The following is a 26,068-nucleotide window of genomic DNA, read 5'->3' as shown; positions in this document are numbered from 1 at the left end:
TGTGTCCCAACAAACAGATGCTCTGATCTCACCAGCTGAATTTACTTAACACTATTTTTTAAAAACATGCCATGTTTGTGACTACTTAACAGCCCTAACCATCTGATCTCTGATCAGATTGCTACCAGCTGCAGGGAATAAAAAAGAACCATATATGGGCTTTTCCACTAAATAAAGCAAATGATATGGCTACTAGATCATATTTATGTTTAAACAATCCAATAAATGGTAAATAGTCTGTACTTGTTTAGCATTTTATCTAGTCCAGAGGGCCCCAAAGATCTTTACATGACATTCACCCATTAAGGCACAGATTCACACACTGATGGTGGTGGACTGTAACCACAGCCGCCCTGGGACAGTCTGACTGAAACAAGGTGGCCTTCAGAGGGAGGAGTATGCCAAGATTATTGTCCATATGAATCTCAAATCTATCAGTAATCGTTCTAAAGGAATACATTCTTTATGCCAAGGATCATCCTGTCAATAGGAAAGTTGTTGTTTTGTAACTATTTATGGAATGAACAGTTAATCTGTTGGTTCTACTGTAATAGCACATAAACATGATTAAGTAAAGATAAAGAAAGAGAGTGAAAACATAAAATTACTGACGGAGAACTTCAGGGAACTAGGATTGAAAATTCAAAGTATTATTAGGTTTTTAGAAGATTCTGTCATTTTTTTTTTCATCTGGATTTCTTTTACCTAACTTGAAACTTTAGAAAACTAGAGCTCTAACAGAGTTGGCGCTCCAACAGAAGGAAACGCCTAACTTTTGGCCTGGATCTCTTTGTACCATCTTTCAATGAGCTGCGTCTTTGTGCTCCTGACAATCTGTTTTTTTACTGTTTGGGTCTGGAAGTCTCAGTGCTACATCTGTTTGACGGAGCCTCAAGGTGGTCTTTACCTCTAACAAGAAACTATTTCAGAGAAGGAGTTATTGGAAAAATATTTGTCTGGCCAGAGGCAGCTGTTTAATTAAGGGACATTCAAGCCTTCAAAAGAGATATATTTATTCTAAAAGCTACCCGATGAGATCAAAACTTCGAAGAGCGCTATTTGAAATAGAGGATGTATGTGTTGACACGCATCAAAATAAATAGTTGTAGCTTGGCTTCAGGGTCACAAACAATGCTTGGTTTTGACAGTCCTAGATAAACAATCTGCTAAATATTACGTTATTATGTATTAATCTAATACTGTGGTGAAAACCTTTTTAAACAGTCGTGGACGTAAGAGTGAAAGATGTACATATGTGAAAGTGAGTCTGATTTTTGAGAAGCGATGCCACTAAACAACAGTACTGGGAAACAGAAGTTACACAGTGCATTTGAGGCAGGATTTATGAACACAATATCATGGTGTTCATAAATCTTCATAATAATGAATACCACCTTCGGATAAAAACACCGTGGGATGTTCGTCAGAGGTGACGGAGCAGGTTATAAAAAGGATCGCAGCTTGATCGCACCTTGGAGCGTTGACTGGTCTTCAGAAGCTTCTCGTGTGTCTGCCAGGAAATATCAGAGGCGCATATGTTTTAAGAATGCCACGTGCCACCAACACGGGCTGCCTTTAAAAAAACTTGGTAACAGCATAGAGGGACAGATGTCTCAAAAGAATTATGACATCGACAAGGTCGCTTAGATTTATCTTCCTATGAGTTGCATGTCACTCACTGCAGTTCTCATTTTAAACACTAGATGTCAGTGCAGAAGAATTTTGCCTATATTTAGCAATTAGTAGAAGAATAACAAAATAACTAGCTATACAGTGCATGTATTTGAAACTTTGAGGCGTTTTTTGAAGTGTATTTGTAGTAAATAATGCCTCTATATGTATTCAACATTTTTTGTGCTTCAAATTCTGGTTGAAACGGGAACACATCCCCTCTTCGCACATCCCCTGATGAATGTCACATGATGGCATTCATCAGGACAGAAATGGTAGCCATAAACTAGGTGTAACTCGGGAGTTTTAAATGTGCTACTTACATTTTATTAGTTTTTGGTCATAATGAGCCACCTTCAGACGAAATTTGTTCTTTTCCCCAAGACAAGTTAAAAGTTGGTGATAAAACCAGTTAGTCTGTGCCAAACCCAGTGCTTGCAGGGGCGGAAACAGAAAAAAGCTGGTTTGAAGCAAGCATTAGCACCAGTTTAGGGGAGGAACTGGTTTGACGAGGAAATCTAAATAAACTTTTTGAGACAGAGGAACAGAGTGTCAAGAAGTTTATTCCAGATTTGTACTCATGGTCCTGCTTCTCCATGAGTGGACTTTTCTGGATGGAAACTGGCAGAAAAATCATGTTTTTTTTTTGTTTTTTTTTCTATCCAAATGAAGGAAAGTGTGATGCATGGCCGTACTGCATCATTTAACTTTCTACTTTCCCTTTCTTGGCCTTCAGTCCTCACCTTCTGGGTAATATCAGGTTTCCTGTCACTTCCATCCTCCATGTTGAGTATTGATCGTCTAGTCCAAGGTCCAAAGTCAAAGTGGATCTCAATTGATCCCCGGGGGTCTCTACTTTGTCTTGAGGGTCATGGAGAAAATTAGGTGTAATATTAGAGTGCAAAAATCCTTCAGGCTTGTCAGCAATCAGCTAAATACTGGCAGCAGCTGCAAAGAAAACTGAAGATTTGATATCGGGCTTCTACGTGTGTGGCTCACGACAACAAACACTGTTGCAACAGGTTTCTGTCGTCCAACAAAAGCACGCTTGTTTTAGCTTACAAGATGGTGTGACTGAACAGAGAACCTTTCATAGGAAACCTCAGTGGATAAATGCCAAACAATGAAGCTCTTCATGCTCTGACCCTGGACATGTAGCACCACCTGTGTGGTATGTTTGTTCGTTGGTATTTTTGTTTTCACAATGTTAGATGATGTCAAAACTACAAAAAATAAATTTTCTTTCCTTTTTTTTTTTTTTCTTGTGGAAATTTTGTGTTTGTGCTCAAGGCTTGTAGTCATGGTCTCGCATACAGATCAACACCCTTACGGACCAAAATCTGAGTGTCTGCTTCTCATCTCCCCGTCTCAGTGCTGAGAGCTGAGCTCAGCGGGGCAGGTGTGGGTGACTGAGCAAACCCGGCGACTAAAAGCACATGTGAGCACAGGTGATTGATTTATAATCCAAGAGTCTCCAGAATCCTGTTTTGATTCTGCTGCTCGCAGCATTTCTTAAAGACGTGCTGACAGCCAGAACACATCTAAATCTCCTGTGGAACATTGTGTAAACCAGTCAGTTTGGTGAATTTAATAGCTTTATAGATCATTGCTGTTCCATGGATGCTGATCAGAAACCTTCTTGGAGTCGTTGTCCAACAGATCCAGGGGACGTGATAAGACAGAGTCCTCGTGTTAGCACGGGAACGGCTGGAAAATGGAAAACGGTCAGTTTGATTTACACAAAAATCGATTGCACTTATTATCTCAACATGTGTCTAGAGATGGTTGAGAAATCTGGAGGAATAAGGCAGAAGGAGACGGATTATCTCAAATCTGGGGTTGTATTGCACGCGGTCTCTGTTGCCAAGGCTTTGGCGAGAGCTGTGCCCACATTTGTTTTGATCCACTCTTGAGCTGTCCTCCTATCGCTGCCGGTACATTCCTCTTCCTCCTCCTCCTCCTGCTACTCTTCTTCCTCCTCCTCGTCAGAACAGTTTCCTCACCTGCAATTGGCTGGACCAGCTCCACCCTGATCTCTGTGTCCTGGTGAATTGTTTCCCATGCACAGTTGTTCTCATCCCAGGTTTTTTTTATTTTCAGTTGTTGATGAAAGTAAATTCCTTGCTGGACAAAGTTGTTGGCAGCATTAATGTTTCTCCTGGTTTCAGAAAGGGTCTTTGTTTAGAAAGGTTGTTGTTTTTAGGCCAACTTTGTTTTAATTTTTTCCTGAAACCGATTTTTATTAAAATGTCATTCACACAGAGTCCAAAAAACACTGACAAATTAAGAAATCTGGAGTTAATGTGCAAAACTCTTCAGTCATCCTTCATTTCCTTGAACTTCCTTCCTACAAGTCCAACTTTCTTCTATTATTGCCGTGTGTTTCTTAATTTCTGCTTTGCCGTTTGGCTGCTCTTTCTCTAATCTTTAGTCATACAATACATACTTTTCAAAGGAATGTTTAATTTGCTCTTTAAAGTTTGCTAGAAGCATGTGGAAGTAGGTGCTTTCATCAGACCAAGATTTAATTTTTTGGCTAATATTCAGAATCAGAAAACGGAAATTAAACCCTTTTCTAAACAAACCACTCCCATGATAAAACATGGTGGTGGCTGCGGTGATTCTGGTTTGAGTTGATGGTAAGACTGAGGGAGGTAATTACAGACTAATCCTGCAAGGAAACGTGTTGAAGGCTGCAAAAGGAAAACAAGGATTTGGATAGCCAATCAACTTCTAACAGGAAAACAACTCTAAACATTCAAAGCTCAGCACCTACTTCCACATGCTTCTAGCAAACTTTAAAGAGCAAATTGAACATTCCTTTGAACTCAAAGGAATGGATTAGATAAAAGCAGAAGGACCCAGTCAAAGTCCAGACTTAAATTCAACTAAGAAGTAGCCTCCGTCTAACCTGAATGAGATCGGGTTATTTTTGTGCAACTATTTTCAAGTGGGCAGCCTCTGTGTGCAAAGCGAGTGGCGACATTCTGCAAAAGATCTGCAGCTGAAGTTGAAGCAAGCGGTGGTTCTATAAAATACTGACTATAAGGAACTGAATAACAAATGTTTCAGATTTTTATTTACAAAAAAAAGTTTAAATGCATGTTTAACTGTCCTTCTTTTTCACAATTTATTTTTTTTATTGGGTCATTTTCAGAAAATCAGCGCATAAGTATTAAGTTAAAAGAAAAACTTTGAGACATCTTCCGAAAGCCTAAAGAAGATAATTTTTTAAACTAATGCTTAGCTCTTTGGAAACAAAATATGAAAAAAGTAAGCCGATTTAAAACTTTTACACACTGCTGTACATAAAACAAGTAAAAATACTTCTGTATTTTCTGAACTTTTAAAGCACAGCATCCTTTTCTCTAGGAGAAATCCAAAAGGGATTTTCGACCCTAGTGGGGGACGATGTGCAGCAAATGGCCTGAGCCAGGAGTTAAACGAGGGACTGCAGGGTTCAGGATTTGGTGCACCTGCTCCACTATGGTGCAGGAAACCAAGACCTGACCTTATTAAAACGTGTAGCCGCTGGGCTAATGACAGTTCTTACGACAGGATCTGTCGATAAGTCTGCTTCAAGTCCCATAAGTGGATGATAAAATCGTATTTGGTGCCTTATTTGAAATCCTCCTGAGCTTTGGCTGTGATTCCTGCTGGAAAAGCAGGTGGTGAGTGTTTTATTTCCATGTTCTTCTTCTCTCTCTCCCACACGTTTTCCCTTTCCATATATTTCCCTCTTCAAATGTTTCAATCTTGTCATCAAGAGGAAACCCAAACTGAGACGTGATTTAATTTATGCATCCAGCTGAGCTCAGCTTTTTTGACAGCCTCAGATTAAAACATAGATACTTTTTTTTTTAAGCTTTAAGAGGAATCCATCCCTCCCCCCAATGTTTAGATCACAATACAAACCGGACCGAAAAGCTGGATTCTCGCCATTTCTGTCAGGCGTGGAGCTTCGTAAAAGTCAGCTCTCTTCCCTTGACGACGCTCGTCGAATTTTAATGCGCATGATTTTGTTTAGAGTGTCTCAAACTTAATTTTTTAATCCACATCTCATGCAGTTGTTGCATGGCTCTGGAGAGAGTTGTGATGAAATGTTGAATGATGTGTTATTTTTATTGAAGGGTAATTACAGCAGTAACTCATTACGCATTCCAGTAAAGTAAACCGTGGTCTCAGTTGCTCCTCCAAGAAAGCTTTCGTTAAGGTGGCCTGACGGGGGAAACAAAATACCGCAAACCCTAAACAAATTTCAGAGGTTTCAGTCGACTGTCATATTTCCAGTCATATACGGCGGGTTGGAGCTGAGGCACTCAAAAGAGGCTCGGTGTAGGGGCCAAAAAGTGAAAAATAAATTATAATTTATTGTGCTATATATCATTATGTGCATTGTGCATGTTCATGCATATAACATTTCTTGACCAGCAAACATTTACTGCACCTCCAAACCGGAGGTTGGTGCTTTTTGTGTTGCACTTCACTTTATTCATCCACTTTTAACTTTTCTTTATTTTTTATTTTTTCCTACCAAGGTTATGGAAATCTAGGAACTGGGATCGGTAAGTATTTTGTTTTATTGAATTAAAACTGATTTGGTGCTTTGAATTATTTACTTTATTAATGGATATTAAAGAAGTTGAGTTATTTATAAAACGATTTCAAATTAAATTATTGATAATGATTTAATGGTAATTTCTAAACGTTTGTCTTGCAGGTGGTTATGGAGGATACGGTGGCGGTACCGGAGGGTTTTACCCGTCACAGAAAGCTGCTGCCAAAGCAGGTACAGTGAGTGATTGGTTGGTGGAAATATGACACTAATGTTGTGTTAGTGGTGGGATCCAGGATTGATTTGCTGTCTGCTGTAATTTACAGTAAAAGTTATATTATTATTACACACAGTCTGACTGTCTGTCCAGAGTGGCACACTGCAGAGGGGTGACATGAGGCAAATCAAAACATGCAGGATATGTTGTGGTGAAACCTACAAGTTAGATTGCTACATTTTTTTTAGGGTTATGGGTTTGTGTTTGGCTGTGTGCAGGAAGTAGCTGCCTGGAGTGCCATTCATATGAGAACTGACACTGCTTTCAGTGTTTTTTATTTTTATTATTTTTTATTTTTTTTTAAATAAATTAATAAAAAGTAATCACATTTTTAATACACTTTTTAAAAAAAAATCAATATTTGACTTAGTAACAATATGTTTCTTGAACTGAAATATGTTTTGGTTTACAGCTGAGTAATGAAAACACTTTGTTCTTTTCAGTCTCTGAACTTGCATTAGCTAATGTTGTAGAAGAAACTGCTGTCAGTGGGCCATAAATGAGGGGAATGAGAAAAGACTAGGTTTATTCATTTCTGTAATTATTTGCTCAAAATTAAAGTAGTAAGAATCCAACTCTAATAAAGACATTATTTTAAAAACTATAAAAAACAAAATTAAATAAATATTAAAATGAAAGAATAAAAATCCTTCAAATATAATGGTTTACTGATTTAAATGTAATTTGTAGAAGTAAAACATAACTTCAAGTATTGTAAAGATAAAATTGGCAGGATGATAAAATTATATTCAATTAAACCTTAGTTTAAAAACTCAATCAAAATGTGCATAAAAATTGAGCAAAATTAAGAGAATGTGATGTTTTCAGGTAGGATCCACCGGAAGAGAAGTGAAACCAAACAAAACATGTCGCTAAGCACCATGGGAAATAGTTCCCACTCCTGTCCTTTTGTTCTTTCAGTTTTTTTTAAGTGCTAACTTAAAAAAAAAGTTTATTCAACTCCTGGGGGCTTAATAAAAAAGTTAGCACAACTTACTACTGTAAGTTTATCTTCCACAAAATCACACATTCAGGTTCAGAATGTAAAACTTGCTACATTTATTTGACTCAAAGAGTAGAAGGTAGTAGACACAACTAAATGCGGCTCAAACGTTTTATAGTAAATTAGATTCATCTTTGCTCCAACACACCTGAGTTTCCTCATCAGTCTGACATTCATCTCTGCAGAGACCTGGCAACATTTGATTCAGGTGGAATATAAAAGTTAGAGTAAGTAAGTGGAGGGCTGGACTCTGGTACTGATAACGAGGAAGAAGGTTTCCTTCAACTACAATCCATGAATGGATTGATGGTATCAACTCTTGTCTTTACAATCCTTCAGAAGCTGTTGTAATCACACAAAGCCGACTGGGTTTAATGGAAACTGCTGCTTATTAAACTGAAAGATGAGTGATTGTTGTTGGAGAAAGGCTAAGCTTATATTCTGTGACATCATGCATGATGGAGGATAAACATATTCTGACCTCATGGAGTCACATCTTCCAGAGGTGTTGGAAAACTCAGCTTCTCTGTGAACATTTTACAACCAGAAACATCATCTCTCTCTGTCATTCCGAAAGCTTTTGTGTTGGTAATAGAAAACACCCTGTTCCTCCAGGTTTCCTTGTGAAACATAAGTTAGCAGCACTAATACTTTCCATGTTGACTGCAGTTCTGCTACATCCACTTTGATTTTGCTCAAAGTGCAGAGCCCATCCATTCAGTCACCTGCTCAGCGAAGACACGATGAACGGCTTTCTGCCCGGCCCGTTTGGTTCAGTCGGTGGCAGCATTTCCTTGACTAACCTGCTGGGAAAAACAGTAAAGACGACGGACTTTCCAGCGGTTGATCGTTGCTCTCAACAGATGCAGGAGGCCCCCCACCTCCTGCCACCAGGGGGTCGTTTTCAGCCTGTTGGCAGACTACTGTGCAGCCTCCAGACCTTACTGACTGAAGCCCTCTCAGACTTTTGATAAATGAACATGCTTGCATGTTTGGAGAGAGCCAGAGTGTATGTTGTGCATTATTGGAAGTGCAGTACAAAAGCCGTATTTGGCAAGCGTTTACATTTTTATCATACGCTTGCAAACCTTCGACAGTTTGAACCTCTGCAGAGCTGGATCTGACGTTAAAATCTGGAGCGTGTGCGTGCACATCATTTGCTTTAAATTAGCCTGACTGATTAGACATGAACTCAGGGGGCCTCAATCATGTCTGGGGCTGCTCCGTGGCAAAGAGCCTGCGCTTAAATATTGGTTGGCAGTGACAAAACATCAGTCCCTGGAATCGGTCTGTTCTGCTTTCATGACACTTAAAATAACAACTCGTTTCTCTGAAACGGCGCAGATTAAAAGGCAGATTCCTCGCCAAACTTTTTCTTACCAAATCTCCCAGACCGCATACTTTCAGGCAGTGCGCAACGTCTGTCCGGTTAAGTATTGGGAATTTAAAATAAAAAAAGAAAAAGAAAATTCAGGGGGCGGAATGGATTAAGCAAATAAACAGCGTGTTTCATCCTGCTGCAAAGTTCATGTCGAGCAAAACCTGACAGCTAATTTCCTGTAAAAATAAGAAAAGAAATGAGTTATTTGATGGGCCAAGATGCCATGGATTCTCCCTGTCTCCTCTGATTAGGGAGAAGTCAAACTCGAAGCCTTTTGTGTTGTCATGGCGACTGGGTTGGCAGAACCAGATTAGATCGTCTCGGCATCCGTGATCACTTGGTGATCCGGATCTCAGGCCCCTCAGAAACATGTACTGGAAAAAAAATACATCAGCTTATTATAGAAAAAGTTAATTTATTTCATTTCATTTGCACAAGATGATACATTTAAAGCTTTCATTCCTGTCAACTACAGCTAATAGATACTCAGATTATTACTTAAATAGAATTTTAAGTAACAAGCTGAAATGTACTTTCTTTCCAAATGAAAGTAAATTTTACACTTTATCTGGAATCAATACGAGTTTATAGTGAAAGTTTAGAGGCACAAAGTTTCCGTCACCAGTCAGTGATGACTTGGGGCGCCGTGTCATCTGCTGCTGTTGCTCTTCTCCGTTTCCTGAAGTCCACAGTCAACCCGGCCGTCTACCAGGAAACTTTAGAGCACTTCATGCTTCCTTCGTTGTTTTATGGAGATGCTGATTTCGTTTTCAAGCAGGACTTGGCATCTGCCTTCACTTCCAAAGGGACCATTTCCTGTTTTAATAACCATTGCGTCATGGTGCTTTATTAGCTAATAAAATCACCTGACCTGAGCCCCATCCGGAATCGGTGGATTATTGGAGATGAAAGGCATCAGACCCGCTAAAGCAGACGAGCTGAAGCAACCTGAGCTTCCTGAACGCATCACACCATTCCCTGACTGATCATCTCCACGCTGCACTTCATTGTTGCTGCAATGCATACTAAAGGAGAACTGAACAAATGTCAAAACCACACACATTAACATACTTTTCAACAGCCATGTAATTAAATAATCCAGTTTAATTTGTCTCATTTAATATTGTAATTTCTAAGCCAAAATCCCCTTTGAAGAATATCACTCTGTTTTAGTGAATCATTATAAGTTTGAATTTTTTAATTAAGTTTCCAAAGTAAAACTAAAGTTTTCCATGCTATTTTAATGTATTAATATGTATCTGTAAATGTTATTTCTAATATTCTGTGTCTGTTTCTACTTTTTGATTAGGTGCTGGAGCAGGAGTGGGACCTGGAGGTGCTGGAACTGGACCCTCCGTGCCCGGTGGAGGCAAGACATTCACTCCCTGTTTTGTTTTGTTTTTTTTTCCCTACATTTTGTCTTTTTTCATAATTACACAAATGCACAAATGGCCTCATTTCTATTAAATGACAACCAGCCTGAAAAAAACATATTTGAACTCAAACCAAAGAGATTTTCCTAATGTAATAAAGCAAAATCAGACATGAAAAAGTCACAGTTTGGGAGAATAAATCAGTTATAATTGTCCTCATCGCAGCGCTTTGACTATAAATGTGCTGTTTTAACCAGGGCATTTTGTCCCCCCCATGCTTGATGATCCATGTAACATTTTATGTGGTGTTTTTTTCTTTTTTTTCTTTTTCTTTTTTTCTTTCCAGCACCTGTTATTCCTCAGACGGGCCTTCCAGGAGGAGCCGGTGGTGCAGCAGGAAAGAAAGCTGCCAAAGTGCCAGGTTTTGTAGACTCAACAATAAACTCATGCGACCGAAGACAGACAGAAAGCAGCTCTGAGCCACATTAAAGACAAACTCTCACTGCATGTGGCAGATGTTTGGTGCAGCTGGAAATGTTGCCGTAGTGATTCAAATCCCAGCCAAGCGACTGGAAAAAAAGTTTAAATGGGTTTGACAAATTTTATAGAGATGAGTTACTGTGTAAAACTTTGATCCCTTAGTACAGAAAATGTTTGAGCTTCACTGTTTGAGTGCATTGATGCTCTTACAGAAGGGCTGCCTGATTTTGACCTAAAAAACAAAAACAATTGGCTTCACCTGCAAATAATTTAACAGTAAAGATACCATCAGACTGATTACTGTTCTCTTTAGATGTTGAATACTGACACCTAGAGGCTTAATTTGTATGTGAAACACAGAACCATTAAGATTTTTTTAATGCTTCATCTACATAATTTCTATTGCCCAGCTGACAGGAGCAGAGACGAGACACAGGCTTATTGCATACTGATTCGCCACAAAATGCTGCTCTTTGCTGCAGTAACTGTGAGCTCTGAAGAGTTTTAGTTCTACCTTATTTCCCTTCTCAGTTTGCAAAACAGCAAACTAAACTTTGGTCCTTGCCCAGACTTTAAGTTTAAGCGAATATCTGTAGTGCCTTGTGAAAGTATTCACACCCTTTGAGCTTTTTCCCCATTTTGTCACGTTACACCCACAGACTGGATTAGAAATAAAAATCTGAAAAAATTACTATCTTCTTCTGGCAGAACAGCTGCAAGTCTTTTGTGGTATGTTTCTGCAGGTTTACACATCTACAGACTCAAATTGGCTTTTTGTCTTTCAGAAAGTTAAAGCTCATTGAGACTGGACAGAAAACTTTTAGGTTTTCCCACATATTCTTAATCTTATGCCTTCACAGAACAATGAATTTACACAGAGTGGAATGATTTTGTTTAATGCTACTTTTAAAAATAAGGCATTCTTCATCACATTTTTTTATGATGATTTGCCTTGTGTGTGCCATTAAATCAGAAATCATTACATCACAATGGATGAAGAATAAACATAATAATTGGCTGAAGACAGAAAACGGTTGCTTTATTACAGCAAACTGATAAATGACGGCAGAAAACATTTTCTCATTTGTTTTCTGCACAGTCTCTGACTGCTTTTATCTGTATGGAAAGCTTTCATGTCTGTGAGGCCTTTTATTTCTAAAAGGCATCACAGGTCTTTTAGAAATAAAAGACCTGTGACCTGTGGTTTAAGATGTTTAAACATGGTTTAAACATCTTAAACCATGTTTAAGATGCTTTAAACATGGTTTAAGCATCTTTTTTATCCATCTGTTAAAGGGAAAGCACATTGTCATGTCTTTGGTTGTCGCAGGTGTGGGTGTCCCTGGACTTTACCAAGGAGGAATTGTACCAGGAACTGGTTTGTTTTCACTCTCAGGAAATATTTACCACAATCCATGAGATTTTTATTCTGAGATCGTCATGTTTATATGTCTGTTTTCTTTCCTGCAGGGTTTGGTGGCCGTGGAGTTCTGCCTGGGGTCGCTACTGGAACAAACCTAAATCCCAAATCAAGTGAGGTTAAGATTTTGACTATGTGTTGAGTGATTTTGAATTTTGAAACATGCTGCAATGTGAAACATAGTCTTTACAAAATCAACACGATTCAAAATCAAATTAAATGTAAAGCATCTTCAGCTTTTGGGAAAAGTAATTGCATATAACCATAAGAATATCTGATTTCTTTATACAGTTGGAGGACAACAGGGAGGCCAAGTCCCAGGTTGATTTTAAATATGTGTATTTATATTATTATCAAGTTGTTTATATTTTGATGTCAGAATTAAAGTTCTCCTTCCGTCTCTGTCTCAGGAACCAGAGGGTTTGGTGGGCCAATGCAGCCCGGTGTATTTCATGGTTACCCCCTCAAATCTCCCAAAGCACAAGGTGCTTTTAGATGCTCCTTCAAAATGAAATATTTAGTTTGTTGTTTCTTGATGTGTAATATTTTCAATGTTGAGTTTGTTCATATTAAGGAGTAAAATGGAAAAATACTAAAAGAGTTGAATAATTATTTATGTTTTGCGCCACACATTGCTGACTTTGAGTCATGAAGTTTATATTTTGTCCTCTAGGGGGCTATGGTGCTAAGCCTGGAGGTGGCAAAGTTCCCTATGGTAAAAATATATAAGTTTACACAGACTTGATGTCAGATGAAAAGCAGCCATTAATTATGCGTCGCACGACGATCATAACAATCTACGATCTAGGTTACGGGGGTTATGGCGTTGGTGGAGCTGGACTTCCAGGAGGAAAAGCTGGTCCTGGATCAAAACCTGGCTATCCCGTCGGAACTGGTAAATATTTCAGGAAATTATGAGAGAAATATTTCTCTGAAGGTGGACAGAACTACAAAATATCTCTTTCTCTTTGTTTTCTGTAGGAGTGGGGCCTGGAGGCATCTTACCTTCTCAATCTAAAGCTGCTAAATATGGTAGGATTTCCTACTCATCATGTTTCAGATTCTTCTTGTCCTTAAAGCAAACAAAAAATATGAACAACTGAAGCATCTGTTTGTCTCTTCAGGTGCTGGCGTCGGAGGCGTCGGTGGTGTTAGAGGCGTCGGTGGCGTCGGAGGCGTTGGTGGACTATATCCAGGGCAGGTGCCAGGAGGTATTAACATGTAGCAGTTGGAATAAATACCAAATGATCTTCCTACTCTTTGTGCAAACTCTGATTCATAAAAGCTTAAATGTTAAAATAGTAGATGACAAGACCAGACATGAGGTTCTTCAGCTCATATGACACCATTCCTGATGTTTCCATGTATGTTGTACCAAAATGCACAAGGTAAAGTTTGTGCAACATGAAGTCCTGTCACGTGTTATTAGATGTATTTGGTTCGCTTACATTGGTTGCACCATGTTTTGTATAGTGCTTGTGTATTGGGATGAAAGGTGTAAAATTCTAAGACTTGTACTATATAAGGACGCGGTGCGGTTTATTTTTTCCATGTTTACACTTTAGCCAACCATCTGCGTATGAAAGTTCAAAACCTTATCAACCTTTTTCCCCTTCAAAAGGTGAATTATTAATTCGCATCAGAATTAATTTGATTCTTTATCGGTGCAGACAGTGTCATACTACAGTATGAAAGTGAAGGTAATGTTATGCTTTGAGACTTTGCTGTGATATGCGAGTAGCACCGTGTTGCGATACGGTAATGGTTTTCTTTTTGTTATACCTCCATCTCAACATTGTTACCTTCCACAGTATGACGGTGCTGTGGGTATTGCACATTTGTGCCACTGGTACAGCATTTATACAAGCACCACTTGGACATCAGAGAGATAACCCAATAATAATGTCACTTATTCTTTGGCTGTTCTGTGTAGATGCTCTTTCTTCACTGATGAAGATTCCCCCCATGCATTTCAGCATTCCTAAAGCTCGAAGAGTCTGTATTCTGCTAAATTAAGCCAGTAATGAATTATTTGGCTATCTGGAGTCAGAGTTTGTAGCAATGTAAACTTAAGTTTACACTTCACTCATCTCCACGTCTTATTCACAGGATATGGACCTGGGTCCAAGGCTGCTAAATATGGTGAGAACTCTCAGCTGTCTTTCTTATTTGGTGAATTAAAATGAATGAAAATTCTCCCTCTTTGTTTTATTGACATGTAATTAATTATATTGGCAAAAATATAATTTACTAATCAAATATTGTGCCATGCACAGTGAATTTTAAAAATATTATGCTGAAATTAGGTTTTTCCACAACTGTTTCCTGTACCAGAGACCAAGGATGATTATCAAAGCTGTAGGAAATGATAAAGATGCCGAGTATGGAGGCACATTTAATGTACCAGTTGTTATCGGTCCTCTCTTGATAATCAGTCTGACGGAGAAAAGGGAGCCATCTTACTACTTGCTTTACAGAAAGCAATTAAATGTACATATTACAAGAGTTTGCACATAATTTTAATTATTTTACCTAACTTCATTTTAGGACAAGTTGGTAGATATTTTTTTATAACTGGAAGGAGAGGATTTATTCAATGCATGCCGACATTCAGCCATTCTAGGAAAGACCAGACAAGAATGAATTCATTTCTAAAAGCTTTCTAAGTTCTAAACTTGCAAACCAAGATAAATATGTCTAAATACACAGTTTCTAGTAACAGCATCTGGATCATTAATATTATAATAATATGGTTTAATAATGTTAGGAGCACAATCAGTAAAATGAAATGTTCTTCTTAGTTCACTTTTATGTTAAAACTAAGGACTTCTGCAAATCTTTTTTGCAGAAACTATGAAAAGTCTAAATAAAGTCATAATTCAGAGTGTCCATATTGTTACAAGGGGTACCAGGAGGAGTACCAGGAGGAGTACCAGGAGGAGTACCAGGAGGAGTACCAGGAGGAGTACCAGGAGGAGTACCGGGAGGAGTACCGGGAGGAGTACCGGGAGGAGTACCGGGAGGAGTACCGGGAGGAGTACCGGGAGGTGCACCAATTGGAGTACCAGGGGGAGGTGGATACCTCCAACCAGGAAAAGCTGCCAAATATGGTAATTTGTTATAATATAGTAATTTAAAACCTTGGGCTTCAGGAGGTTGAGGTATTGAAGGAGGATGAGTTTAGGTCTCTGAGGTCAAACATCCAAGGCAACAATCAGTACAAATGTGAAATATGTTAGATTTGAATCCCAGCTGGAATACTCTGGGTGTGTCCGCTCATTCATCTTTGGAGGCACCAACATCCAGTTCTACTTGTTTATTCAAGAATATCTACAATCAGTTTTCATAGTTTTGCTTCAATCTCAGAGCCAAATATTGCCCACTAATTTATTTATTGCAAATGAAATATAAATCTGTAACATCTGTTGAACTGAAATGCATGCAGCCTGTATTCCTCTGCTGATTAAAGATCAGGTCTGAAACAGTTCTGAGCTAATTCTCTTCAGTTTTTAGGAAATGCTTTACTTGATTTTGTTTTTTCACTTTGTTAAATATGAAGCAGCGTTCTTTAATCACAGAAAGTATGTTGCTTTCACCAGAAAACGGCTCTGTGAACATTTTGTTTTCAGAAAAAAAAATCAAACTGTTGATCTATTCATGCCTCACTCTCAACCTGACGGCTTTGTTTTTATTCTAAAGTTTGAAGATGGCCCGTTTTACTCGGCTCTGAAAACAACTGAATGTTGTGGGTTCACTGCACCAGAAAAAGGCCTAATCAAAGCCCACACCGGATCCTGTAATAAATGTTAGTTTTGTTTGGACTGTTCAGCCAATGAAAATAATTTTTTTAGACATTTATTAATATTTTAAACAACCTCCACCAGTTAGGTTTGAAAAAACTTAGAGCAGAGTTAGCATTTTGGCCACATAATTGATATATTTCAATATCGGTCTCTTTGTGCAACTGAAAAAGTGCGAACATATAAATGTCTGAGCTTAGTTCTATGTACATCTTGAATGCAATGTCTGCTTCTTGCACATCTTACTTTACAATAATTAAAGTTGCTTAATTTTACCTTTCAACTAATCATTTTAATCTGCAAATAAAAAGTTGTCAAATAGTCAATGGTGTTATTTTTACAGGCCCATTCTTAGATAAGCGTGAACATGACTTCCTACAGCCATTAGTGAATATATCATCCTAATACACTTTTAAAAAATAATTTTAAAATACAAAACCTTTGAAAACCTTTGATACACTTGTGCTCTTTTGAAATATAAGAGCTAGATGTTTTCTGATTTCAGAAGTTTTTTAATCTACTCTTTTCAAAATAAGCAAAGCCGCTTCCTTCAGGTTTCATCCCAGAGCCAGAGTGGTTGTCTAAATTCAATAACATGACTCCCTTATCCTGCTGAGCTGTATGAGTGAGAATATATATGTGTGTGTGTGTGCGTGTGCGTGTGTGTGTGTGTGTGTGCGTGTTTGTGTGTGTGTGTGTGTGAATATATGTGTGTGCAAATGTTGTTAAAAGCCACAACATGTGCAGATAATTCATAATTCACTTTGATGGCACATTTTTAATTATGGTGATCAATTGTGTTGATAAATAAATTTGTCTGCAGGACTAGGCGGAGTCGGAGGAGTCGGAGGAGTCGGAGGAACGGGAGTGGGAGGAATAGGAGGAGTGGGAGGAATAGGAGGAGTGGGAGGTGGAGGATACTCTCCTGCATCCAAGGCTGCTAAGTACGGTAAGTGAAATAAAATAAGTTAAAATTATGACTGTAAAAAATAAATTTTTTAATTGTTTCTTTTGTGTGTTTTTCAGGTGTTGTACCAAGAGTTGGTGGAGGAGTCGGTGGTGCAGGCGTTCCTGGAACACAGTTTATACCTGGATATGGATGTAAACTAACAGATTTGTGATTTTCCTTAGCTGTAAAGCAAATCTTTTAATTTGTTAGGAGTTAGAGAAACTCAGCTCATCTTTTAATTCAACCACTTTTGTTCTGTTTCTGGTGCAGCTTTGACAGCTGGTGCCAAACCTCCAAAATACGGTGAGATCAAAGTTTCATCAAATCTCACATTAGATGCGTTCAGAAATGTTATTTGGGTAAAAAATATGAAACTGAATCTTTCATCTGTTGCGATTAACAGCTCTTCAGACAGGCCTTGGAGGAGTAGGAGTCCCTGGTGGAGCAGGACAGGTGCTACCTGGCGGTGGCTATGGTGGTACGTTAGAGATCAAGCTCAAATAAATAAAAACATAATGTGACACTTCATGTTATAAAACCTATCCTAATAAACTCAAACACCTCTGCAGGTTATGGAGGCGGTGCAGGGGTCAAACCTCCAAAGTATGGTAAGACATGATTTTTTTTATAGGTTTAGATTATTATTTAAAAAAAATAATACTAGAGTGATTCATGTTTTTCCATAATTTGGCGCTGTTCAAGGTTAGAACCAAAAGCAGTGAAAAAGGTTCAAATATAGCAAGACAATCGGTAACAAAAAAAATTTAATTGGAACTGCTGGAAAAGTTGCAGCTGAAAGAAGCAGAATAGTTTTTCACATGTATAAAGAAAACATTAAAATATGGTTGTCAGGCATTAATGCAGCTTGTTGTTTTGTTTTGTTAGTGAAATCTTCAAACCTCAGTCTCTATTCACCTCAAACAGGAGTTCCAGGAGGACTTGGAACAGGATTTGGATATGCAGGACTGGGAGGAGCAGGAGGAGCAGGAGGAGCAGGAGGAGGGCCTTTTGTCCCAGCAGGGGGACAATACTCTGCAGCAGCAAAAGCTGCCAAATATGGTAGAAATAATGAGTACACATGGAAATTTTAAATGAAATAAAACCAATTTTCACCTAACCCTAAATGCTTATATTTTCCGCTCATGACTGTAACCTTTTGATGCAGTACGGCTTGTTTCCATGAACTAGGAGTTGCAACAGGAGGTGCTGGAACAGGAGTGGGAACAGGAGGAACATTAGGAGCCCAGGGAGCCGGACAATATTCTGCAGCAGCCAAAGCAGCTAAATACGGTAAATACAGTCGAAATATAAGGTAGTGCCTCCTAAAAATATTACTTTTTTGTACATATCACTGGTTTTTGTGGTATGCACAGTTTTTCACCAAGGACTGTTTTTCAGTATTTCTAATTGCATAAACCTGTAAGAAGCACCGCTAGATAACATCTGAGTTTAACTTCAGTAATCATTATAGTTCTTTGTAGTAGTTATACTTGTTAAACTTTACAGATTTTGTCATTTAAGGGAAGTTTTAGTTCACTTATAGTACCTGCTCATGATTAATTCTGCTGTTATTTGCTCCTCTGAGTCAGGAGTCACAGGTGGTGCTGGGACAGGACTGGGAACAGGAGGACTGGGAACAGGAGGACTGGGAACAGGAGCACTGGGAACAGGAGGACTGGGAACAGGAGTACAAGGAGGTGGACAGTACTCTGCTGCTGCAAAAGCTGCTAAATATGGTATAAATAATGAGCACGCATGATCAATCTCAAGAAGATAGTTAGGGTATAACATTCATTATCAAATTTAATGTTTCCTGGGGCACTTATGGCATTGTGGAGGATTTCCAGTCTGGCTGCAATGAAGCAGTACTGTTAAGAGTTTTTAATGATATTTGTTTAGGAAATTACTCGGAGATCTCTGATTTTTGTACTTTTAAATCTCACTGCAGTATTTGACACTGTGGACCATTGTATTTCTATCCCTCAATAGAAACACTGGATAGACCTTGTTCCCATTTGAGTGACGGGAACAAAGTTTGAATTTTTACTCTCCACCTCGGCCCCTTCTTCCTTGCAGACTTCTGCAAGGCTCAACTATTGGTCCTCCTCTTTTCTTTCTATTTTTTTATACACCTGCTCCCTTTGGGTTGTATTTTTAGAAAACATGACATTTCTTATTAAGAGACCAAAGAATTCAGAGTTTGATTTCACATTAACACCTCCCCAAACAAACTGCACTCTCTAGGCAACCGAACTAGAGTTGGATTAAAACAGACTAGATAGGGTTGGTGTGAATGCACCCTGAGATTCAAGCAGCACAGTTTTTATGCGATTATCCAGTCTGACAATAAGGCTGAAAAACGCATCACGACATAGGCATTTCATATCAGTTGATATCAATAATTATTGATCCGCTTTTTGTTTTAAATATCTTAAATTCTGTCGAACTGGTGATCTTATCTTTCCCACTTTATCCACAGTTTCTTCTCAAGCTGTTGTACTCATTTTCTCTCTTCACTCCACATCATTGATTTTTTTATTTTTAAGCAGCTGTGAACTGCTGCTGTGCAGGTTGTTGCTAGGTAACCAAGGAGCGAGTGAGTGAACCTAGCTTAGCTGACTGAGAAGTTAAGCAGCCAAAGCCTTTCCTCTGCCTACATCACCCAGAATGCTGTGCAGTTCTAAACATATTATTTACTGATATTGATCACATGTTTTTATTGATCTATAGGGCAGTCCTATATCCAGTTACACATTTGTTAGTTAAATGCAGGGAGAATAAGATGGAAACATGCTTATGTAACAGGTGGAACAGGACTGGTACCAGGAGTAGGAGGAGCAGGACTGGTACCAGGAGTAGGAGGAGGTGGACTGGTACCAGGAGTAGGAGGAGTACCAGGAGGTGGACAATACTCTGCTGCTGCAAAAGCTGCTAAATATGGTACGACTAGTACGCACAAAAATGCAAACTGTGAAAAGTCTGGGATGGTTTTTTAAAGCAACTTTAATTGAATGCAGTTATCAGTGTATCTGTGATTTTTGTACTTTTAAATCTCACTGCAGTATTTGACACTGTGGACCATTGTATGTTTTCATTTTATCTAGTTACAGATTTACTAATTAAATTCCTGTAAAATTAGTTGACTACCTATTGAATCTGGAGTTACAGGTGGTGCTGGGACAGGACTGGTACCAGGAGGAGTGGGAGGAACAGGACTGGTACCGGGAGGTGTGGGAGGAACAGGACTGGTACCGGGAGGAGTGGGAGGCACACAAGGAGGTGAGCAATACCTGCAGCTGCAAAAACTGCTTAATGTGGTACAACTAGTATGCACAAAACTGCAAATACTGAAAAGTTTGGGATATTTCTATATGAATAAGGCAAATCTGACTGACTGCAGTAATCAGTACGCATTTGTTTCCATTTTATCCAGTTACAGATTTACTATTTAAATTCCAATAAAATTAGTTAGCTGCCTATTTGTAGTTTTGAATTAGGAGTTAAAGATGGCGCTGGTATTAGCTAGTATGCTAAGAAGCTTTAGCATATTAGCTAAATATGCTAAAGCCGCTAAATATGGTCCGAGTAGTAACAGAGATTTAAAAGAAGAAGAAATACTTACTGTTAACTTTTTTGCTTAGCTATTTGTGATGGCATTTTATGAAGATTGGGACGGTTTACAGTTTAAGCCTCTCTAAAATATCAAAAAGATTGTAGATTGAATTAGTAATGGTTACTAATAGATGTGATTAAATCTATTTTAACTGACCCATTCAGTTAACACAGATTTTAACACAAAGACATCAACACCCAACCAACAGAGGCAGACTACATCTTACTAAAGGTGAAATTTCTTTATTATATGAAAATGGGTATCCATAATATTATCTGAACAGATTATTGACGTAACGTTTATCCAGATTTTCTGACTCTCTGAAGTCTAAAGAAAAAAGATTTTAATAAAGAGTACACCAATGAATCGACCAGCTGATTGGGATGAATCAGTGCATCCCAATTTTTATTTTATTTTGGCCAACCAATAAGTAACTAACTGATACATAAAACATTTCTGGGGGGAAATGTGGGATTGCACAAAGATAGGTTACAGTAAAATAGGGATATATAACATCTTTATAGAAAAGGTTGGCCAGTCAGATAAACCCTCATGGATCATATGGTTCTTTTTAGACTCTTAATCTCAGTTTAGTCCCTGAGGAGGAACCGTCAATTTGGACTAATTGACCAATGAGAAACTTACTTGGGCAAACATGACGGCTACATCAATTTAGTCACTGAAAACGGATCCAGCTATTTTATTTTTTATTTTTTGGAATATGGATTCAGAGATAGCTCTTTAAGTGTAAAAAAAAAAAAAAAAAATTTGCAAAGCTATCCTTTTAGTCATAATAACGGCATTACTCTAGCTGATTTCATATTACTGTTAAGCTATAAGAAGTTGTTAGAAGTGCCATGATGAAACACATGCAAAGTAGATTTAAGTTCACAACTGAGGAAGGCAGGCGTCACTATAAGGGAGACCTGATTGTAGTTGAAATTCAGAACTAATGAAACGGTACAGAATCTCACATACACAGAATTAAGGAAGTGTCGTTTTTGGTGACCTTTGTGCTCCGTGCATCAGGTGTCGGACCTGGTGCGACTCCGGACACGTCCGTCGGCGGCACTGCAAATGGCTCCGTACCGGCCGTGAAACCAGGTGATACTTTAAATCCAGTTTCTGTCATCACTGAAAGACGAAGTTCAAACATCATGGGATTGAAAATGATGCCTTCGTGCTTTTACAGGGAAGGAAGTAGGTGTTGGCGGAACGCCTCAGCCAGGTAGATCAAGTATTAAAACTCTGCCATGAGCATTAGCTGCACAAACTTGCACACGTAAGCTTCAGTAACTGCTGTATCCCATGACCCTTGCACATAAAACTCACACATTGTTTATACTGCTAATGCTGGCAGCTAATGACCTCCTCCAGCTCACAGGCTCCAGCTGTGGCAGTGTTAGGATCCACTTCACAGTTTCTACCTTTTCTGGCCTCTCTCATGCACTGGATGAAACTGGAACCTGTTGTCTTTTCGGCAGGGCCCACTCCTATTGCTGCACTTAATAAGGCCCCAGAGGTCCCACAGCCCAGTAAGACCTGCTGCTTGCCTTAAGCCTCTCCCCAAACTCTGCAATGTGGCTTATTTGTTTTTTCAGTAGATGTTGAATGTCTCATCCATGTTAGTATTTGTGAATGTAAATGTTTCACAGATAAGCACCACTCTCCTCCTGCACTGACAGCATGTATGGGAATGTTTTTAATGGGTTACAGATATTTATAGTCTTTCATTTATTTATTTAGAGTCTGACATGAAATCAGAACAAATCTTTTCTGTTATAGGTCACTAAGATTATTTTAAGAATTATGCCAGAATAAGAGAAACGTTTACTTTATTAAAGATAAAGAAGTCCAGTTTCAAGCTCCATTTCAACTCCCCCACTCAGCTCCTGCAGACTAGCCAGTAGCAATTAGCAAACACCTGGTGGAATTGCACTTTAGCTGAGCTCAAAATAGCAGCTATTTCTCAGTGCAACACTGGTAAAAACGTTGTTTAAGGCTTAATAGAGGAGCCATGTTGTGATGACTTCCTGAAGGTGGAGTTTCATGAAGAGCAGGAGTTTTTAAAGAGACAGAGTCCCAATTTCAAGTCGTTAAATTACAAAAGTCAAATTTTTATCAAATCATATTTGATATATGCAGCATTTTTAGAAGTAAATGTATATACTGATTCAGTGTCAGACATAGGGGAAAAAGAAAATTGTTTTTTTTATACAGAGTTTGTAAAAATCTGTGTTCAGCTGCTTATGGCCATAGCTTTGTCTAAAATTTGTCCACGTTGTCTGAAATTTTAAATGAATTGAATGCTTTCAAACTAACTTGTAAAAAGCTGGAAATTTCCTGTTTATTGCATGTTTATTGTATTAACTTGTGTTTGTGTAACATAGTTTTAATGTCTTACTTTAGTCAACTCTAAACAGAAACAGAATGCAGGTTTTAGAATCAGTGGCATTTAACTTGTCAAATAATAATAAATATTATTATTATAATTAAATTCAAAATAATTATAGACAATAATAATAAAAAAAACATTTTATTTACAAGACCCACCGTACTTATACTTTACTTGGTTGACCTAAATAAAAGTCCTCAGAATAAATAATTTTATTGCAGATGCATAATCCCACATTAAGATTTTTAGAATAATTTAACCATGAATTTGAGTTTATTCATTTAGTGCTAAAAATAAATAAATCCAATGTTAAAAGTTCCTGTTAAAGAGAAGCATAAACTTTGACAGCCCTCAGAATTCAACAATAAAACAAATTACTTAAGTTGTCTTCTGTTTTTTAAATTAAATTTAATTATTGTTTATTCACACAGATATATGCGCTCAAATCAGTCTCAAAACTTGCGCAGATGGGTGACTGATCGTTAATTTGGTGAGGCGAATAATAGAACGAAAGAAACGGGAAGAAACCTCAGAATTATATTAGCATTCACAGACAAAAGAAGCAGCAAAGCATCATTTCACATGAATTACTAAAACACTAAACTGCTTTGACCAAATGAAGAACATGCAGATTGATAAATACAAAATCAACAAAAGCAGGAGAAATGATTGCGTTAATCTGTCCCACTTATCGTAGGTATACCACTTCATTTGAAGATGTTCTGCAGACTGTGGATTTTCTGTTTTACAGTTTCATTCAGTCACTTCGATTCACTTCTCACATCATTACTGAGGCGAAGTATTTATCATAGTATGATAATTAAATGCTGATATTTAATTATTAGGGTACAAGATGTAGTAATGAGGAGGAGGGAGACTGATGTGTTTTCTCTGTTACATCTTAACGGTCTGTTTGTGTCTGCACTTTTCTTTTTGATAACTTCTCTTCATTCTTTCTCTCTAACATTTCACTTTGCTTCACTGGTTAGCTTTCAAACTGTCTACATGTTTCATTTTCAAACTCACAAAGTGGATTGTGTTCCCTTAATTTCATTTTGTTTGTCTACAGCTGTGTTGATGTGTTCTGACACTGTGGTTATTTCATCTCTGTGTTCAAGTTCAGACGAATTAATTCATTTAACCCTAAAGTTTTAAATGAGACACTGTTTGTACACTGTAAATCCTCCTACAACATGAAAGTAATTGAACTTGGACATCATTTACTCCAATCTGGTAAATGAATAGATGAAGAAGGCGTAACGTTTTAAAAAATGTGTTTTGATTAACTTTGTTGTTCTTTCTTTTTGCTCCATCTTGTGGTGGCTTCACGAAAACAGGCGGTAGGTTCAGTATATTTATTTTAATTTTTCACTTTATTATATATGACTCCACCTTTTAAAGTAAAATGTTCAACTTTGGCAGTCTCAGGTGGAATCATACAGCCTGGCGGTAAGTGCTTTTGAATGACTCACAATAGTTTGTGTGGCTGCAAGAATATTAGATGCTTTAAATGTGCAAAAAAGTTTGTATTAAATTAATAAAAGTTCCAGAATTGTTTTACTTTTAGGCAAACATTTTTTGTAAACTGTCTGCTTGTGTATTTCTGTTACAGGGTGTGCGTGTGTTTCTAATTCACCATATATTTATTTTTAACATAAAGTCATTGCTTTAACCTGACATTAGTTACATGCTTCATATTAATAATTTATTTCAACCTTGTTTTTCCATTTAGTTGGCACAACTGGTGGACAAGTTCAACCCGGTAAGTTGAGAGGTGATGTTAAATCTATGACCACCAGGGGGAGACAAAGACAGCGTTGTAACTCTTGTTTTTCAGGTGCTGGAGTCAAACCACCAAAGCCATATGTACCAGGTAAAGATGAGCTCTGCAGTTTTACTGTGGTCCATCTGGGTTATGATTATAAAGTAGAAGCAGTGTAATTCCCCTCCAGGTTTGTTAATTCATGTTATGTAGAACCGAACAATATCCACTAATCTTTTATCTGTTGATAATGAGCCAGCAGAAATATACACTAACTGTTGCAGTGTTCATGTTAAAACTTTAGTTTGAAATCATTTCAGTATCAAAACATTCTTATCAGATGATCAATACAGACTTTTAGCTATCCCTCTTTCACATGCATGGTGCATTACTCTGAGCAAGCAGGTTCTGTCTAGACAACAAATGACCCAAACTGAATCAATAAAAGCAGTTTGTGTAAAAGGAAAAGCTGCATCAGGTCTTTTTCAGCCCAATCAGACCTCCACCGGACTCAACACTCGTTAGATTTTTATTGCACATGCAGCTTTACAGTTTTAGAAATGTTTTTACTTTATTGTCTTTGTGAAATAGCTTGAATGCTAGTGTAGCAAAAAAAGAACAGTATCAAACTAGAACATTTCTGAAAAAATGTAAACTGTGCCTGCCTAAATGTGCTCATCGGTTTTGACCCACCCAGCGTTCTGATGCTAAAAATTAGCATCAATGCTAAAGTAAGCTACAATAAACTCGATAGTATGTGGAGAGTCACAAGCATGTTGAGTAACATGGATTTACTGAGGCGGTTCATTACCAGAAAAAAAAACGGTCATCTCTTAACACCAAATTAATTATTTTTTTATAAAACATAATGTCTTCTGAAAGTCTGCTTAGACACAACAAATTAAGAGTTGGTAATTTTGCAAAAGTAAAGTTCAGATGTTTACTTCATGGCTCTTGGTTACCAGGAAACTTGCTCGTCTCTTAGCAACAGATTAACAACAAATATTGTTATTGTTCAAAATCCACAAGATTTCTTCTGCTCTTTTGAAATATTACTTGTCCTCTGCTACTGAAGAATTGTGCAGTTAGTGAGTTTTCCAGAAAAGTGATTTTTTTTTTTTCTGTCAATGTTGGTGAAAATATTATAAAACAGACATTCAACATAAAAATCTGATTTATACTTCGTGGCAGTTTATTAGAAAAAAACCTCTCATCTCTTAACACCAAATCAATGACAAGCAATATTATTCTTTATAAAACATTAAGTCCTTTTGAAATACTGCTTATCTGCTTAGACACAAGAAATTTACAGGTGGAAAATTTTGCAAAAGTAAAGTTCAGATGTTTACTTCATGGAACTTGGTTACCGGGACCTCCCTCGTCTCTTAG

The 26,068-nt window shown here is 37.9% G+C and overlaps 1 protein-coding gene across 1 annotated transcript in view; it reads left to right on the top strand.

The window, feature by feature from the left end:
• elna (elastin a) overlaps window positions 1–25,362 on the top strand; it is a 54,049-nt gene extending 28,687 nt beyond the window's left edge. The window contains exons 6-36 of the mRNA XM_016663358.1: window positions 6,210–6,236; window positions 6,392–6,460; window positions 10,197–10,256; window positions 10,607–10,681; window positions 12,071–12,118; window positions 12,211–12,273; window positions 12,452–12,481; window positions 12,571–12,645; window positions 12,834–12,875; window positions 12,969–13,055; window positions 13,142–13,192; window positions 13,285–13,371; window positions 14,270–14,302; window positions 15,112–15,270; window positions 16,784–16,909; window positions 16,987–17,061; window positions 17,180–17,212; window positions 17,313–17,387; window positions 17,479–17,517; window positions 17,834–17,968; window positions 18,098–18,199; window positions 18,499–18,645; window positions 19,715–19,849; window positions 20,072–20,188; window positions 21,552–21,626; window positions 21,715–21,750; window positions 22,007–22,057; window positions 24,255–24,257; window positions 24,340–24,366; window positions 24,650–24,679; window positions 24,755–25,362. Coding sequence (XP_016518844.1) covers window positions 6,210–6,236; window positions 6,392–6,460; window positions 10,197–10,256; window positions 10,607–10,681; window positions 12,071–12,118; window positions 12,211–12,273; window positions 12,452–12,481; window positions 12,571–12,645; window positions 12,834–12,875; window positions 12,969–13,055; window positions 13,142–13,192; window positions 13,285–13,371; window positions 14,270–14,302; window positions 15,112–15,270; window positions 16,784–16,909; window positions 16,987–17,061; window positions 17,180–17,212; window positions 17,313–17,387; window positions 17,479–17,517; window positions 17,834–17,968; window positions 18,098–18,199; window positions 18,499–18,645; window positions 19,715–19,849; window positions 20,072–20,188; window positions 21,552–21,626; window positions 21,715–21,750; window positions 22,007–22,057; window positions 24,255–24,257; window positions 24,340–24,366; window positions 24,650–24,679; window positions 24,755–24,858 — 2,216 coding nt within the window. The 3' untranslated portion in view covers window positions 24,859–25,362. The remainder of the gene's footprint in view (window positions 1–6,209; window positions 6,237–6,391; window positions 6,461–10,196; window positions 10,257–10,606; window positions 10,682–12,070; window positions 12,119–12,210; window positions 12,274–12,451; window positions 12,482–12,570; window positions 12,646–12,833; window positions 12,876–12,968; window positions 13,056–13,141; window positions 13,193–13,284; window positions 13,372–14,269; window positions 14,303–15,111; window positions 15,271–16,783; window positions 16,910–16,986; window positions 17,062–17,179; window positions 17,213–17,312; window positions 17,388–17,478; window positions 17,518–17,833; window positions 17,969–18,097; window positions 18,200–18,498; window positions 18,646–19,714; window positions 19,850–20,071; window positions 20,189–21,551; window positions 21,627–21,714; window positions 21,751–22,006; window positions 22,058–24,254; window positions 24,258–24,339; window positions 24,367–24,649; window positions 24,680–24,754) is intronic.
• Window positions 25,363–26,068: the final 706 nt, after the last annotated feature.

The sequence above is a fragment of the Poecilia formosa genome, unplaced genomic scaffold (assembly GCF_000485575.1).
Source record: "Poecilia formosa unplaced genomic scaffold, Poecilia_formosa-5.1.2 Scaffold416, whole genome shotgun sequence".
NCBI classification, from domain to species: domain Eukaryota; kingdom Metazoa; phylum Chordata; class Actinopteri; order Cyprinodontiformes; family Poeciliidae; genus Poecilia; species Poecilia formosa.
Note: the sequence above shows the minus strand (reverse complement) of the source record. Positions and strands in the feature narration are given on the sequence as shown.